At 42.2% G+C, this 19,072-nt stretch overlaps 2 protein-coding genes across 2 annotated transcripts in view; one reads left to right on the forward strand and one right to left on the reverse strand.

Moving 5' to 3' along the window:
• Positions 1-2,252, forward strand: part of unc13d (unc-13 homolog D (C. elegans)) — a 31,657-nt gene extending 29,405 nt beyond the window's left edge. The window contains exon 34 of the mRNA XM_072666596.1: positions 263-2,252. Coding sequence (XP_072522697.1) covers positions 263-366 — 104 coding nt within the window. The 3' untranslated portion in view covers positions 367-2,252. The remainder of the gene's footprint in view (positions 1-262) is intronic.
• On the reverse strand, positions 628-19,049 carry unk (unk zinc finger). The gene is made up of 15 exons (XM_072666597.1): positions 18,799-19,049; positions 17,109-17,318; positions 14,346-14,522; positions 13,866-13,996; positions 12,825-12,960; positions 11,655-11,772; positions 10,894-10,978; positions 9,954-10,165; positions 9,715-9,780; positions 9,209-9,377; positions 9,003-9,101; positions 8,684-8,869; positions 7,302-7,486; positions 5,640-5,900; positions 628-4,635 (listed from the first exon to the last, which is right to left on the reverse strand). The coding sequence occupies exons 1-15, from the start codon at positions 18,936-18,938 to the stop codon at positions 4,474-4,476; spliced, it is 2,337 nt and encodes a 778-aa protein (XP_072522698.1). The 5' UTR covers positions 18,939-19,049; the 3' UTR covers positions 628-4,473.
• Positions 19,050-19,072: the final 23 nt, after the last annotated feature.

Consider the following 19,072-nt stretch of genomic DNA (forward strand, 5'->3'; position numbering starts at 1 on the left):
ACTGCATACCAGAGGAACCCAAGTGGTTCAGATTCTTATACATGCCCATTTCTGCTGCTTTTAACAAACCTGACTGTTCACCTACTCCTTGACAAATGGCCTCTAGAGTCAGTGTTTTCAGCTTCACTGCTAATGTTATGGCTGATTGGTATATATTGATATATATTATATATATTGACTGATTAACAGACCATCTGAATTTTCAGCTACCAGATACCATTTTAGCACACAGGACTCAGGACTGTTCTGTCTGTTTTTTCAGGTGAACCCACCCTGAAGCTGCTTGAGGCCAGAAAAGGCGAGCGCGAGGCTCAGGCCTTCGTTAAACTGCGAAGACAAAGAGAAAGAAAGTCTCAGGAGGCCTGAAACCATCACAAGCTGATGAAGACCAAACCCTTTTTTTCTGAAAATTGTCTTTGCTGTATCTATGTCTGTCTCTTTCTGGAAATATTAATATATTGTTCTTTGAAGTGTTTATTTTATAGAGAAAGTTAATATAGTAAAGTATTGTAATAGTTTGATTAACGGTTATATTAGAAAGATATGATAGTGAGGTCTCAGGCAGGCCATTAACGTTGTATAGTTTGACATTTTAATGCAAGAACATAATCAATGGAGACGTTTTCGTCCAAAAATATACATTTGTTTATTGTTTCGTACAAAATCAGAACGATGTAGCTGAGCAGTTTTGGGAGCAGACGACTACAGAACTCACAGTGAAGCTCTGATATTGAGGCGGTCAAATGAACCCCACCTTCAAACTAGGCTGAATCCTTCTAGCACCTCCAGTCCCACTGGTATGGTGGTTCCTCAAGGACAGAGCACTTCATCCCACCAGCTGATGAAATCTTTTGCTGAGGCCGATAAAGTCGGTCTAGTGCAGTGTCCCTCAAACCGAACCCCAGCCAAAATCTCAACTGCAGCCACACCCTGTGGCCCGATATCAAAAACTGTACAGTCAGTATTCATCCAAAAGGTCTGTGTAGCCTCACCCACCCCTACTAGCATATTACAATGCTGCCCTTTGAGTGGGTGGCTGGAGTCAGTGCACATTAAAGAATACTAAATCCAACTTGACACCTGTTCACAAAAATATCAAAACCAATTAAAAGCTTGCATGAAAAAGAGCAGAAAGTTTCCAATGGTTTCTTAACACAGAACTAATATCCTATACAGAGAAGGACGTACAGGACTTTAAATGCTCATGGAGTTTCTTTGCTCCCCTATTTGCAGTTCATGGATGTGATGCTTCGAGAAAAACCTGAGTGTATACCGAGCTGTGCGAGCGAACACACTTTCGATATCTGCTGAAAGAGCACAGTATCCATGTTTGTCTGTAGAAAACCCTGGAATTTCTTTAAACAAAGCTTTAAAAAAGGACCTTGCAAAAGCAATGGTTAGCTTTCAGTGCTGTTGTACTGTTTCGTCTGTCGAGAGTTTCAAAATAACCATTTAAAATCCAGGAACTTCACTGAGTAGATAATGAACAAATGCCATGAGTGCTCGTTCTGGAGCGTTCCGAAAACACTGGGGCACCGTTTTGTGAATGCTGAGGCAATAAGCGGTGATTGTCTCACTGTACCACTATCTACTGGAGCCTTATCCAATGCCACACTCTTTAAAACAAAGGTGCTTCAAGTGGTCCTTTGAGAGATGCCATAGAAAAGGGGTGGGGCACAGTCTGAAGCACAGTCCAGAACAGTTTGAAGACTTCCCTTCTCTAACAGACCTACTAAACCTGGCTATTACCAGGGGAGTTAAGTCAGGTGTGCTTGGGCAGAAAAGCCAGAAAACCGTGCAAGAATTCGGGGCTCCAGGGCCGGGATTGTCCATCCTAGCCATGGAAGAACCACTTCCACAATCCTGTTTGTAAGGGAGACTAAAGGTTGTTCACACTTACTCACACTGACTTATTCACTTATCTCTTTTTAAAATCATGGTTCTTTTTGGAACCAAAAGTGGTTCTTCTATGGAATCACTTAAAGGCCCATATAAAGCAGCTTCAGTTTTAAGAGTGTTACAACATACCTCTATAATAATCGCATTGTTTGCTCCCAGGCCTCCTCAGATTTCTGGGACAGACATCAGACAGACATGCCAAGTTCTTCTGCTTTGTCTCTAATCAGAAAGCATACTGATAAACTGGAAATATAAGCTGAAATGATAGTGTTCATATTATTCATATGCAACATTTTTTTTGTTCCCACAATTAAGATTTTTTTTTTTTAATAATAAAAAGTAAATTGAGTAAATTGAGTTCTACATTGAGTGAGTATTTGCTTCTGGGCCCCTGAAATAAACAAAACAGGCCCAACCAATAGCCCTGTGTGAGGATGTGTGTGTGTGTGTATATATATATGTGTGTAAGAAGCAAGGAGTAGAAGGATTAGATGGTAGTCAGTAGATGGCTATGGATGAAGCTGAATAATAAGTCGAGCTCAGGGTCAGTATATATTGGTCATGAAATTGTGACTTTTTCTAAAAGTGGCTGATCTTTTAAAGCCTTACACTGTCTGAATTAAAGCCTATTATAACAGTCTAGAGCAGTCAATACTTCAATTAGTCAAGCCACGGATTTAGAAAACAACTGAGCAGAGTTGTTGGTAGAGGGTCGTGAAATAATTAGATAATGTAGAGATGGAAAATTCAGGTCCAGACAGTAAAAATCCATCCCAGGATTTTCTTTTAACTTACCTTCAGCAGAGCCGTCCAAGCAGCTGGAACACAATACTGGGGCGGATTTTTACTGTCTGGACCTGAATCGTCCACAATCAACCATAGCTGTTAGTAGAGGGTCTTGAATGGTTTGATTAAGGTCCAGAAAGTAAGTTCCAACTGCCTGGGCGGCTCTGCTGCAGCTGAGCTGAAACAAAATCATGGGACGTTTGTTTTTACTTTCTTGACCTAAATTTTCCATCTCTAAAACTATGGCTCCAATAAACAGAAAAGGAAGGATTAAGCAGATACTGGTTAGTTGGAAAAGGCCCAATCAGGAGGTGCCATTAAGGAACCATGATTAATGAACTCTGAGTCTAACAGCAGATTAAACATTAATATTGCTTGTTTGTCAGATCTATTATTTGTTCTTTGAGGGCCAAAAATGTGTTCACCAGGCGCTTATTCCTGAATGGGGTCTTGCACACACCAAAAACAATGGTGCTTCAAAAGGCTTTTTGAGAAATGCCATAGAACAACCACATTTGGTTCTGTAAGAACTACATTTGGTAGGGCTGCACAATATGAAAAATACTGGGATTTTTTTTTTTTTTTTAAATACAAATATTTAAATAAAATGTATTTATTTATTTATTTTTAATCCCAGAAGCCAATGATCCAACATGCCATGATATTAATAACGCACTTGTGTATCCAAGACTGAAACAATGACACTGAGCAGATATCATTTTGGATCAAGCAGCAAAATGCTGAAGCATGACGTGTTTTAATCTTTAGTCTTTAGTGATCCTGCCTGCCCTGCACTTGCACCCACTGCCATGACGATGCTGAAAAGACATACTGTGCAGCCCTAATATTTGCAACAGAAAAGTGCAAATGTGTAAACAACCTTAAACTTGGTAAGATACCTTTACATCAGGTGGTGGTTCTTCACCAGACTGTTGAAAGGTTCAAAGGTGCTCACAAACTCACCAACATGGTCCTTTATGGAGCCACAAGTGATTCCTCTATGGCATCGCTCAAATAACAACTTTGCAGCAGCTAGATTTTAAAGCGTGTGAAGGAATACCCAAGCATCTTTTCCAACTCATCTTTGTGTGCTACATGTGTTCGGCAGCGCTGATTACCACAGACAATCCATTTCCTACATGTTTTTTCCTGCAGTTTACAAACCAATGAGAACCTGTGGTGTGAAAGTCATTGGGAAAATTCCTGTGACCACATGGAACATCAAGAATTCTTCCATCTAGAAAACTAGTCAATAAAAACTGATTATATAAATGTAAAGCTTAATTTACATTATACGTTAACTTTGAGGAAGTCATAAAAAAGTGATCTACAAAAATACTTTTAGCATTAATGGTTACTGACAGAATTCAGCAACAGCTCAACTGCTTCTACAACCATGTTCTTATCAACGAATCAACAGGTTCAGTTCAGTTCTTTTCTGAATCCAGGGAAACAGATACACTACTGTCCATGGTAATCAACAGTATGCAGCATACAGAGACTAGGTTTAAAAATGCTGAGTAAACTAGCCTTAGATGAGAGCTGAGGTAAAAGGTTTAGTTCAGTGGGCTCAAACCTCCTCATGGAGATCCAGCACTCGAAAAACTTCCATTTCTAATCCATCACATCCTTAGAAGAAGATCACAAAGGCCGAAACAGGTCTACTGGATCTGAACTGGCACTGGACTCTCCAGGAGGATGGCTGCTGAGGCCTGTTTAGCTGCTGAAGCTCAGAGCAGTAGTTGGGGCAAAGCTCGCGGAATGGTGCAGGGCTATAGGGCTGTTGCTTTAGGATTGTTGTAAGTTTAGGCTCTGCTGGTGCTCTGAGCACACGGGGCATTCTGCAGAGCCGGCACACCGTTCACAGCAGACGCCATGCTGACACGGCAACGCTACGGATCCCAACTCCTCACAAGACACACAATACAACCGCTGCTTCCTGTAAACAGCCTGAAACAGAAAGAGAGAAAGGATGGAGGCAGTAGATCAGTTCAATAAATAATTCCATTCATAATTACAGTACTGTGCAAAATTCAAGACACCTGTAGAAGTTAGAAGTATTTATTTGCTCAGTAAAACACTAAAGTTAGAATAAATACTAATAACATTCCTACAGAAAGTCATTCAGTGGTTCTGCATCACTGTGTTCATTAGAACTATTCAACAGATTGACGGTGGACAGGTGTTAGAATGGGCACTATGACTGGCCTGTAGCTTTGCAGCAGGGAGTGATGCGCTGTGTGTTGTGAGGAATTCCACCAGTAACCATTATTAAAAAAATAATAACTGAGACTCAAGCCACAACAATTCTGTTAGTTCAGCACAGATAGCCTTCATTGTCCTCACATATCAAGAAGCCTTGGGCACCAAACTGCCTGCTGGCAGTTTTTGATTTGTCCCTCTTTGGACCTCAGCCAGTAGTTACCCATTGCAGCTAACTAGGAGTATTTCACACCCTTGCCATGATCGAGATGCTCTTTGGCAATCACCTGGCCATAACATTTAAGTCTTATCAAAGGCACTCAGATCTTCATACCTTCACGCATCAACTATGAGAACCAACTGGTCCGTTACTGTCGAACACACACTATATGTCCAAATGTTTGTAGACACTCCATCTGATGAATGAATTCAGCTACTTTAAGCTGCACACACACAGCTTGTCTAGTTATCAAATCCTCACAATCAATGCTCCAAAATCTAATAGAAAGCCTTCTTCCCCTGACAGTAGAGACAGTTACAGAACTCTTTTTTTAATACCCTTGATTTCAGAAGTAGTAATGAATGAGTAGGTGTCCCAATACTTTTGTCGATATCGTGCACATCATAGACAGGCGGCCCCGTTATGGGATAGTCAACTTAATTTGCTTAATCTACGATGGTCTGAATGTTTTGGCTCATCAGTACAAAAAGTTATTTGCCATTTGCTTCAACACGTGTTGTGTGTGTGTTACCTGCTCAACAGTCCGTAAGCAGGTACAGATTTGAGCTTGCAGGCTGCATATGGAGCCGAGTGGGAGTCTGTGCAGTAACTGGAGCTGATGGAGCTGCATGCGGGGGTTCTCTGCGCTGCGTAGGCTCTCTAGCGCCTCCTCCAGAAGAGTAGCCTGCTGCTGTGCCTCCTCTTCAGCCTGCCGCGCACGGTCCGCCTCGATCCCCAACCGACCGGCCAGCAGTCGAGCCTCCTCAGCATCAGCCTTCAGGACTGCCCACGACTGCAGACCATGAACACAGAGAACAGTCACTTATTTAACACATTAGTTAACACACAGGCCAATATAAAAAGTACGCCATCTCATACTGCGAACCAAAGGCTCAAAACATGCGCTTTTTGCATTCACTGTTTTTGTGTGGTGTTACAAATAACACCTTTATACACACAATGAGGACAAAAGTATTGAGACACCTACAGGGAGCTTTTACGACACCACATTCTAAATCCATAGACATTAATATGGATCTGGTCCCCCTTTACAGCTCTAAAAGCATGTCTGAAACTATGCAGTTAGACACATTTATGCTCTATGCTCCTCAGCACTCTGTGACCCTACTCTGTAACTTAACATGGTCTGTTACTGTGGTTCCTAAACACTTCCACTTTCCAATAATACCACTCACAGCTGATGGTGGAAGATCTAGGAGGGAAGAAATTTCACCAGCTGACTTCTTGTTGCAGCGGTGGCTCCTATTACATACAGAACCACACTGGAGTTCAGTGAGCTCTTTAGAACCTGGGTTCTTTGGGTTCTTTCACTAACATGTAGAAAGGCAGACTGCATGGCTAGGGGCTTAATTTTATACACCTGTGGCTAAATGGGACTGACTGAAACACCTGAATTCAATGATTAAGAGCCATGTCCCAATACATTTGTCCAAATAGTGTAGCCTTATTAGTCTATAGCAGATTAGTCCGTTCACACTGAAGCTGTAGGTAGCATTTCGATCTGAACTGCTTTTTGAATAAGGCAAAATACAGAGCAGCCAATCAGAAGCATAGACCAATCTTAAAAGGCACAGTAACAAAACCAGCCGGTTCCATTCTAAGGGATAGAACAGAGTTGAGAAATGGTCTTTTGATAACCCCACACAAAATGTTGTAAGTGGTCAAGATGGGGAAAAATAAAATACATTAAAATGTTGAATATGAGCCATTTAAAAAGGTAAAAAAAGGATGTAAAGAGGACGTCATGTACAAGGTTTTGCAATTGCTTTGTGTAAAATGTCTAATGTTAGCCAATAAGTAAATAAGTCACTGACAAATTCATAGTTTAAACAACAACAACACTAACAATATTAATATTAATAATAATAATAATAAATTCCTGGACAGTGTTTTATCCATGTACTTAAATAGTGCCACTGACTCTGGCAGTGCCTTAGCTTTATGACATCTTTAAATTTTGGCCCCCATCACACGCTCACATTCAGACTAGCCTCGTCATGTTCGCCCTTTGTTGCTTCTTCTAGATACGCAAGCTTAGAAAGTCATTGACAGACGTACACTGAACCTGTACTGTGACGATTACATTCTTCACAGCATGGAAATAAGCTTAAGGAATTCTATGCAGCTTTAAACAAATTTACACACATATATCCAGACATAAGCGGACACACACCTGGGACATCTGCCTCCAGCTGTGATCCCAGTGCTTAAGCACCCTGTGAGCCTCTTCCACTTCCTGTTTAAGTCGAGAGGCCTCTGCAAACATGGCCCCCGTGGAAAGCAGGGCGGGAGGAGTCCCGGGAGAACTCTGTCCTGGGGGGAAATGTTCCCAAATACTGCTGTTCATTCCATTCAAACCTGCAACAAATAAAAAAGAAATACATATATTTAATTAAACAGCTTTAGATAACAAATGTGCACAACTACTATCTACACATGTCCAATATGGACGCCTCATGAAAACCCTTTCTTTAACGTATTTAATAAAAAGAATGGATATTTGATCTTCATTTGAACAATACTGAATCTAACTGACTAAAAACTAAAATTTACCAAAACAACACCTAGACAAAGACCAAGACTTCTGGAGCAATGTGCTTTAGACAGATACGTCTTAATAGACTCCTCTGCATCTACAACCTTCATTCTGAAGGCCTCAGGGGGCTCTTTGGATCTCACCACGGTGTTCTTCACCACATCAATTCAACAATCACGAGGAAACCACACTAATGCCAGTCTTACAGCAAATGACTAAGAGATTTTACTGCCACAGGCAAATTCCCAAGGTCTGAATGAAATCCTGTAAGTCTTTCTAGAGGTGTAGCATACTCCCATATACTGGTGTAAGGTGGTCAGGACTGCAGTCTTACATCAGTCTTTTTCTCATCTTGACATGATCATATCCAACATGGTTTCTCTTTCTGTAAATACCCACCAGGGGCATGATGGGAAATACCCCCAAAAATAAATCTAGCTGCAGTCTTGCGAATAGTGACCCTGCTGGATTCTCAGTCTTTGCAAAAGTATCTGTGAGTAACATCAAACTGTCTCTAGATGTAAGAGAGAGTCAGACTAGTCTGTTTAAAAGTACTGTTGATTTACTGAGTCTTTTTTGAACTCTTCTAGTTTTCTGAGAGCATCCTCTCCAACCATGTTCTCAGCATCAGCAGCTGATGTTCTGCAAGAAAACGACTCATTTCTATGAACTACATTTACAATTATTTCCTAAAGGCTTTTAGAAAGGCCATTATGTAACACAATACAGGAAGAAGACAAAATCCAGCACCTAACAACTGGGGCAACACCTAGAGCCCAGCCCATCCCTTTCCCCCATACTCTAATCACCCACTACACTGCAAGCCCTATTAGCTAGACTGTGGCTGTTTCTGATCTGATCAGCGACACTTTTACCTACTGTTACACATTTAACTACACAGAAAAGAGACGATCCTACGTCTAATAAGGAAGATCAAATATTTGTACGTTTAAATATAATAAAAAAGAACAAAAACGAATCACTGCAGCTTAAGCGCAGGAAAAACACAAGTTACAGACCTAACGAACTATGCGAAGCTCCCAAAAAGCTGCTCTCCGATTGGCTGGGCTGTGACAACTGGGCAGACAGAAAGGGAGAAGTGTGTGCTCTGATTGGAGGAGAGGGTGATGCGGATCTGAAAGGGGAGGGGCTGCTGAGGGATCCAGGAATATTAACAGGAGCTGAACTCTGAAGCTGACTCCCCCCTAAAAAAAACAGAATTAGTACAAAAACATGGGATATCTCTTTGTTAGTATATTTAGTCCCCATTTAAATGTATGTATCAACATATGCAGATATGTGTATGACAAATCAGATCAGGCAGTAAAAATGACACACCTAACATAAGTCCCATACTGGGCATAGAGCTGCTCTCCAGGCTCTTCTCCAGCGCCGACACTCCAAAAGCATTCAGGTCAAGATCATCCAAAGCAGACTCTAAGCAAAAGGAGACACACAAGGCAAGTGAACCCACAGTTCTAGTCTTATAATGTGTTAGTAGCATTTTTTTACCATTACATTAATAGACACTGCAGCACACATACCCACTACGGACTCCACAGTGTCGCTGGTGGGGTAGAAGGGCAGGGCGTTTGCATTCATGCCTGTCGAGGGCCCTGGAGGTGCTGGGCTGGGAGGGGTCGCGGCCAGACTTGAGGGCACACTGGACGATAGGCTGAGAGGGCTGCCCACTGGCAGAAACACAGACAGCTCCTACAACAGCAGATTATATTGTTATTTGTGTGTGTATATATCACACACACACATACTTCAAAACAACGCAGACGTAATTCAGCAATACATATATACTACACGGCCAAAAGTATTTGGACATTCAACTACAGGGAAACTTCGAAGCGGTCCCAGATCATTATACTTTCTCCACCAAACTTCACACTTGGCACTACGCATTAGGACAGGTAGCGTTCCTCTGATCGCTGCGAAATCCAGATCTAACACCACTTACAGCATACCAAGGTAGAAATGTGACTGGTGACAGGTGTGTCCACATACTTTTGACCATGTGTTTCGTTTAAAAGCAATTCAGTACCGGCTTGCTGTGTAGAGGGGCGAGGTCTTTACAGCGATGTTCCATTGCAAACGTCTTCTGTTTTGCCTGAAAAATAAGAAAACTCACTTACCATCATCATTCATTTCTTTCCTTGGACATCTGTGCACCCTTTAAATCCAGGGTGACTTACTACACGACTGAGCTGAGCCTAATCTGTGTCTAGTACACCAGCCCATGTGCAAAATACAAAACTACATGAACAGCCCATTTCTACTTACCTGATCCTCTCTTTCAAACCCCGGGGCCTTCCCATAACCACCCTCTCCAGCCCAGAGGGAGAGAGGGGCATCAAGACCAGAGGGCTCCTCAAACAGAAACCTTCCTAGATAGCCTTTCTCTGAGGCTGTGTTGTCCGTGATGGCTGAGCAGGGCCTGGACGGAGGGGAGGAACTGCACTCTGGAAAAGGCTGATCTTCACTCATGCTTGCTTCTGAGGACAAAACACCCACACAGACTTTTACTCACACGTTCTACCAAGAAGACACTACTGTAAGTGCCTGCTTTAGGCACTGCTGAACTGTGTATGTCCAAATGTTTGTGGACACCCCTTCTAATGGATGCATTCAGCTACTTTAAGTTGCACCCATTGCTGACATAGATGTGCAAATGCACACACACACAGCTTGTCTAGTCCCTATAGACTATTACAGTGTGTAATATTAACCTAAAGGCACCATGCTGCCTAATACCAGGCGTGGGCTAGAGGGCTATAAAGCCCCCCAGCATTGAGCTGTGGAGCAGTGGAGGTGTGTTCTCTGGAATGACGGTGGTGCTCCATCCAATACTTTTGGGATGAGTTGGGGAATTAGGGATGAGTTAGGGTGGCCATCATCCAACATCCTGACCTCACTAATCCTCACAGCAGTGCTCCAAAATGTAGTAAAAAGCCTTCGCTGGACCATAGAGACAGTTACAGCAGGTGTCCCAAAACTTTTGTCCATAATGTTTCTCCAGTGCATTTTTATATTTGTATCTTAAAACACATTTTATACATCAAGGGCCTTAATTTCAGAACTAAATGCCATCTAATCAAAAGACAAGTGACTACAATCCATAAATTCCAGTGGTGGTGATCCCCAACGTACAGGATTAGAGTAAGACTGCCCTAAAACGAGTGGGCTATTCAAGGCTGAGATAGTGGGAGGAAAGAGCTCTTACTCTCCAGGTGGGCGAAGGCACAGAAGGGCCCTCTGGGACAGCTGCCACTCTGCTGCATATCATTACATTTTGTGGACTTGTAGATCTGGAGGGAGAGAGTATATACACATGCTGGATAAGTCTGTGAATTAAAAATTTTCTTACAGTAAAGCAACAATATGCAGCATTTTTACATCATTGTAATGGTCCAATAACCATTGGTGGCTGCCCACCACTCCGGGTAAGTGTGTGTATTTATTTACTAGAGTCTGTGTGTGTATGTGTGTTCGCAGTATAGATGAGTAAAAGGACGAGGCCAAACTCCACCTGTGTCCAACACAAATTATGATTATTGATTGTCTCATCTTTGCAACTCTGGTAAAGTGGGGAAGACAATGGTTATGAGAACTGAGTAATATTTGCGTAATATGACTCTACTACCTCAGTCCACATGCTTCTTTTATTTTCTGTATCTCGCAGCTTCTCCAGAAATGAATGTCCTCTAGGGGAGTGTCAAAGCGCACAAAGGGAATTACACTTCCCAACTATAGGAGGAGTCCAGGAAATGCAAATTCTCCAAAAAGCTGCTTTAAGCTTGGCTTAGTTAACTTAGTTATGCCTTATTTCACAATTTCTATCATGTTTGGTCAATTAAAGTTTTAAATTTTAATTATATATTATTTCAATATTTAAAAAGTATTAATTATTATTAAAGTGTACACTTTTACTGTGATTATTATTATTATTATTTAAGGTGATGGCTGCGTGTAGGTGTTCATTACCTCTGGATGGAATTGTTGTTCTGTCCGTGTGTGACAGTACTGACAGCTCTCCCCGCTCTCACACTTACTGGGATCACCCCACTCATCACTGTGCTTAACTGATGGACATGGCAAAGCCCTGCAAACAAACAAACACAAAGATAATGTCTAATGTCTAATGTCTAATCAGCCAACTGTGCGGCTGTAGTGCAAAGCATGAGGTATGAGCCAGCAGCTTCAGCTAAATCTCACACCAACCATCAGAATAGGGGTAAATGTGATCTTTGCTTTTTACCATGATATGATCTTTGGTGCCGGTTGGGCTGATTTGAGTATATCTAGAACGGCTGATCTTTTAGGATTTTCAGCATTGCAGTCTAATAAAGGTTAATAAAGAGTGAAATAAAGAAAACCCATCCAGTGAGCAGCCGTTCTGCAGACGGAAGTGCTGCTATAACTCAGATAACCACTCTGTACAACTGCGGTGAGCAGCAGAAAAGCATCTCAGAATGAACATCACATAGTCCAACCTTGAGACAGAGGGGCTACAACAGCAGAAGACCACGTCGGGTTCCAATTCTGTCAGCCATGAACAGAAAGCTGAGGCTGCAGTAGACACAAGCTCACCAAACCTAGACTAGAAAATGTAGCCTGATCTGATGAATCTTGAGGTCTGCTGAGGAACACAGATGATAGGGTCAGAATTTGGCACCAACAGCATGAATCTATGGACCCAGCCTGCTTGGAGTCTATAGTCCAGGCTGAATAGTGAAGGAAATGTTTTCTTGGCACACTTTGGGCTGTTAATACCAATCAGTCATCACTGGAATGCTACAGACTATATGAGTATTGTTGCTGACCATGTGCATCCCTTCATGGCCACAGTTTACCATCTTTTCATGGCTACTTCCAGCATGACCATGCACCCTGTCGCAAAGCAAAAGTCTCTTAATGTGGTTTGATGAACAGATCTGAATCCAATAGAAACACATTAGAATCTGACAGAATGGGAGATTCGCACTCACATGCCAATGAAGAATTGAGGGTGTTTTAAGAGCAAAGTCTTACCCAGTGTATCAGTATTGCAGAAATTAAGATCACAGTGAAGTTACTGGTATCAGTACTGAACAGAATTTGAATGCATTCCTAGCTATATCTAGAGATGATCTTCTTGAGATGCTTGGTGTGTACCTGTATTTGTGCTTGTGAGGACAGCGCCTGCGGTCTTTGCTGTTGTGGTAGTAAGGGCAGGCGTAACCTTGGCGACAGAGACGTGGAGGCTTTTTGCAGAGTTCAGTTTTATAGTGAGAGAGAACGTAGCTGTTATCTGCAGCGAGCAAACAGAAAGCAGAGGCAGAGAAAACAGGAGGAAGTGATGACCCTCTGGTGCTTGAAAAAGACAGCTAATAAACAACAAAATGTAAATAGAAATAGACAGTACACATACTTCACAAATTTCTTCACAATCTGAATGATTCTACATGGACAAAGTATTGAGACACCTGTGCGTTCATTGTTTCTTCCAAAATCAAGGAAATTAAAGAGTTTATCCTGAGTAACTGTCTCTACTGTCCATGGAAGAAGGCTTTCTACTAGATTTCGAAGGAGCATTGCTATGAGGATTTGACTGCATTCAGCAACAATCGGATGTTGGATGGTCACCACCCCACCTCACCTCATCCCAAAAGTACTAGATAATTCCAGAGAGCACAGTTCCACTGCTCCACAGCTCAACAGTGAGGGGCTTTACACCTCTAGTGCACGCCTGGCATTAGGCACTGTCCTATTCCATTTGCAATACTTCTTTAGTATTGTATATGTGTATATGCATGTCAGCAATGGGTGCAACTTAAAGTCTGCACAAAAACATTTGCACTAAAACATTTGGACATATATTGTATTTAATGTCAATATCATGTCAGAATTGAAATACACTTTGCAGTTAATATGGGTGGCCCTGAATGCCATCAAATCCTCACAGCAATGCTCCTCCAAAATCTAATAGAAAGCCTTCTTCCCTGGACAGTAGAGACAGTTACTCCAACAAAAGCAGGATCAACTCTTTTTAATTTCCTTAATTTTGGAAGAAATAATGAATGAGCAGGTGTCCCAATACTTTTGTCCACATAGTGTTTTAAACCCTATAATTCGATAATTAAAAGAAACTGCTTTGTAAGTGTTTTGGAACTAATGAGGAACTTAAGTGTAGATTAGGTTAGGTTTTGGTCTCACCTTGCCAACGTGGTTCTTCACTCAGTATCTTCTCTATAAGAGCTGTACTGGCCACTAAACCCGACTGTCCATCTCCCACTCCAGTCTCAGACAATCCAGAGCCAGTCGGGGTTTCTAAAGACTGCACCTCCCTGCAGGACACACATGATGGACCACAAGTCTATTCCCGTTGATACATAGAGTTAATGGTTCATAACTGAAAGCATGTCGTCACTTTCAGACAAAAACCCTGTGTCTCCAAAATGGCAACTTTACAGGAGAACCTTCAATGGAAGTCAATGTAAAAAGATTTTATTCTAAGTCATTTTGGAGCATTTCTATTGGTCATCATGACATTCTGATACAATGTAAGGAAAACCTGTGAGATTCACATTATGTCAAATATATAAAACTGAAAAAATTAATATACAAGGTTTTGTGTGAGAGACTATATGCAAGCATGCAGATGCACAAGTGTAAACGGCCATAACTGAAAAGTACCTGATGTCATACACTGGGGATCGAAGGTCGTGGGAACCATGTGCAAAAGCACAGTGGGGACCATTCTTACTGCAGTGGCCTTTTGCATCCGTCTCATGGATACAAGAGCCTGTCTTGTAGTACCGCAGATGGTACCGCCGCTCGGTGTCCCCAGCTGTCCGGTGTAGAAATGGACATCTAAAAACACAATCAAACAAACAAACAAACAAACTATGGGTGATCAAAGAGGACAATATTTTACTCTTACTGTGGTAAACGGTCACAGTGTGCTTCTATATTACTTCTTACCGACATGTTTCATTACAAAGAGAGCATAATTACTGCAGTCGAACTGGATCAGTCTAGTATTTAAAGTGAAATGCTGAATAAAAATCACTGCACTCATGACTTCAGATTTATTTATTTATTATTATTATTATTTCATGTGGTACCACTGTTTTGCTGATGCACTTTCAACAAATCAACCAACAATGTGATCAATTCATATTAGGATCGTCACAATGACTGAACTTTGATTACTATTCTTAACAGCAATCAATTATTACTAATTATTACTAAGTATTACTAACATAATATTTATATTAAATATAAGTGATATCAATGATTCAACCTGTACTGAAATAATGACTGTACTGACAAAATATTGACTATTAAGTTGATTTGGTGACATCCTGTGTCTAAATAACCACTTACTAAATTCAGAGAAAGCTATAATTTATACACTTAAACAAAACTTTAACAAATGCTGAGAATTTTGATCAAATTTAATATAAAGATAATTATATATTAGATCAAATACAATTGGATAACATCATAAATAATAATTTTCTTCTCCAGTTTCTATTGGGGCTGCACAATATGTCATGCACATTATGGTAACGTTGCTGAAACGTGCAACAGTCACCTTGCAGGATGTGCAATGTCAAACTACATTTTTTAAACTTTTTTTTGCTGCTTATACAAATCACAAAAAAAGCACAATCCACACTACTCTCATTTTCCATGACATATCTACCGGAGGCATACTTTACTAGGGCTGCACTGACATTACTAGGGGAAAAAACTGACATTGTGATATTTTGTTGTTCTGTGATCTATACTGCGATATTAGTAAATAGAGGAATTCACCAGATTTCTCCAGACATGTCGTGATAACAATGCACAGACATAATCTGCCTCATAATCTGGTAGATCTGTCATGGAAAATAGGCATAGTGTGATGACAATTTGCCTAAAGTGACATTGCACGTCCTGCGATGTGACTACTGCACATGCACACACTGTGATGACGAGGCTAAAACGATATACTGTGCAGCTCTATACTTAATTTATGACATTTATTTCACTGAATACAGAGCACATTATTAATAATGATGACATGTTGGATCTCTGAATTTTTGTATTTTGAAAATCCCTTTTCACAGAAAAATCACCATCTGCTCATCATCAGTTCTGTTCAATACTGTACAGCTCTAATTCATATGATCACAAAAGGTGGTAAGATGGAATGGACAGAACTGTGCTGGGGGGGCAGATTACTTCATTTTCAAGCGATTTTTCACTGTTTTATAAACTGCACTAAACACACTACACTCATTCCCTCTCTCTTTCTAATGAAACGTGCAGCTGATTAGCATTCATTATGTCCTGAGACAGAAAAGCCTATTATGACAGACCGAGAGCCATACTGACCCTCAGATTAAGGGTCATATCGCCCAGCACTTCTTCATTCATTACTGTCTGACTAAGAAGGATGTGGATCTGGGGAAGTGTCTATTACAAAGTGTAGTGACAGAGATTCTCCTTTTATCAACAGCTTGCTTAAATAAAGAACTGAAAGTACACAACAATGGACAAAAGTATTGGGACACTCGCTCATTCATAGATTAACCTGCTTTCGACTTTCTACTAGAATCTGGGGCACTGCTCAGAGGATTTGAGGTCAGGATGTTGGATGATCACCACTTCCTCTCACCCTTAACTCCCCAATTCATCCCAAAAAAAAAAAAAAAAAAAAAAAAAAAAAAAAAAGCACTGGATGGAGCTCCACTATCCATCATTCCAAAGAACACAGTTCTTCCACTGCTCCACAGCTCAATGCTGGGGAGGGTGGGCTTATTGCTCCCCTCTAGTCCACGCCTGCCAATAGGGTCATGTTTAGATTTTTGTATTGGCAGTACTTCTCTACAGGGATTAGACACATCTGTGTCAGCAATGGGGGCAACTTAAAGTAGCTGAATGCGTTCATCAATAGGGGTGTCCACAAACATTTGGACATATAGTGTAGGTTAGATGATAAGCCTCTCTGAAAAGGAGATTTTAGAGGCTTGCTTCGCGCTTGTGATCTTGAAGGGCAAAAAAAAAAAAAAAAAAAAACAGTTCCGGTGGTGCTCACTGTCTCTTAACCGCTAGCGGATATGTTTCTTGAATCTTGACTAATGCTCCTTTATCTGATGAACCTGCCTTCCTGATTCATCAGAACGACAGTGTGCAATCTGTTTGCTCCACTAGACAAACATTGTCAGAACATTACATGTAACGTTAACCACATCTGAGGCACCTTGTGACCACAAGTTCCTAAAAACACAAAAGGGAATTTCCCAAAAGCATGAGGTGATTGAGCGCCTCTTCGAAGACTCTCTGTAATACTTTACTTTCATGCTTCGGGAAACAGACGTCCAGCACGTATTCGCTCGCCCATCCGACCAAGTGCTGCATGAGATAAGCAGAAGCTGTACAGAGGGCAGCAGTACTAGTACTCACTCATCCCCGTCGGGGCACGTGCCTGTACCCTCGTCATATTTGACGCAGTACACATCAGGGCTGTAATTAAAGGTCCCGTCCCGTCTGCGGATGGGCCGCCGGCGACGCTGGTTGAGGAAGTGCCAGTGGAAGCAGGTGAAGGGACGATGCTGAGTGCACTTGTGCTGCACAAAGAGAGGACACTGCTCCGTCCTGAACTCTTTTAGATATCTGAAAGAAAACAGAGGCTGAATCAACACATAGCTGGTGGGAACAATGTGGGTGCTGCAAGGTGCCAAGGTAATCACCATAAAACAGCTCTGCCAGTCAATGTGACACTCTAAAGCAGCCAGACCCAATGCATAATGCAGGGAATCCAACCCCGGTCCTGGAGAACCCCCGCTTGCCCTGCACATTTTGGTGTTTACCCTGCTCCCAACACACCTAAACCAGCTGATTAACAGTAACAAGCCCTTCCTGAACTGAAGGTGAAGATGGTAGAGAAGGAAACCACTAAAATGTGCAGGGGGTCCTCCAGGACCAGAGCTGGGAACCACTGATCTGAAGGAATGGAAGTGGTTGGTGTGGTGCAACAGGTGACACCACTACCTGCCGAGAAGATACCACACCATGTGGCAGACCAGGGTTCGATTCCTGGTCTGGGTAACTGCACTACACCAATAAGAGTCCTGGGGGAAGACTCCTAACACTACATTGGCCCACCTCTGTAACACGAGTACCCTTGCAAGTCGCGCTGGATAGGAGCGTCAGCTAAATACCATAAATATAAATGTAAAGGGGTATAAAGCCACCCACATTGAGACATTCAAAGGTGGACTTGCTGGTTGGCTTCATATCTTCAACGTCCTGACTTGGACACCATTGAAATGCTGCGGAAAGAGCCTTAATCGGGTAGCTTTTGGATAAGGATAGTCCCCACCGCGGGACTAATAAAGGACTATCTTATCTTATAAGCAGGGTAGCAAAACTTAAGCCAAAAAGTGAGGACTCTACTTGTTTAATGTGTCCACTCATTAATTGTAGAAACATAAATAACAGGAGGATGCACCCCTGCCAGCTCTAGGCTAGACCTTCACTCACCAGATTAGGACTAAACCTGGCTTTGCAGAGCTAGAGTTTACCAAACACACGCGTAAAAGCGCAGCCAAGGCCACTTGCCCACTCCATGATGGCTCAACCACTGAGGATAACCAGCATGGTCATGTAAAAGCTGTAGTTTGTGTTGATTCGTGTCTTTAATGAAGATTAAAAGTATTGGTATTGATCTAAGATCACTGCAATGTGACAAATACGCACGAACAGAAGAGACTGGCATAGAAGGAACCTTTTCTCTGCACAATACCCGGAGTTATTCTCCATGTTTTGGAGCTCAGGAGACAGATGGTCAGAACCTAAAGAGCAGGGGGCATTTCACAAAGCAGGACATCTCCAAATGAAGCCAAATGCGAGGACTGTCCATTGTTTTGGCGCGCAGTAACTTCCTAAAACACCGCTATCTATCTAGCTCAATACTAGGAGAATGCACCCAGGGTAGCTCCACACTAGGCCTCCACTCACGCCATCAGGACCCAGCTGGCGCCAGGGAGCCAGCAGAGCTGACCAAACACGCGCGTAAAGGCGCAGCCAAGGCCACCTGTCCGCTCGTGAAGGGTCAGGTAGGTGTGCGCGTCTCTGTGCGTTTTATACGTACGTGTAGTGCTGCGGTTTCTCCAGAGCATTGGCGGGAGACGCGGAGCCTCCAGCCGAGGGAGAGGAAGAGGAAGAGGAGGAGGAAGGTCCCAGGCTGGCCACAGCCGCTGCAGAGCCGGGCTGCGCAGATGCTTTCGACATTATTTCGCTGATTAAACCCGAACTGTTTCCACCACACTGTTTATTATTGTCATATTGTCAGAGCTTCGGAAATCCGCATTCTTTTGTCCTGTGCGCATGCGCGGGCTGCTCTGAGGAGGGATATCCGGGGCCAT

This window comes from Salminus brasiliensis, chromosome 22 (genome assembly GCF_030463535.1).
Source record: "Salminus brasiliensis chromosome 22, fSalBra1.hap2, whole genome shotgun sequence".
NCBI classification, from domain to species: Eukaryota; Metazoa; Chordata; class Actinopteri; order Characiformes; family Bryconidae; genus Salminus; species Salminus brasiliensis.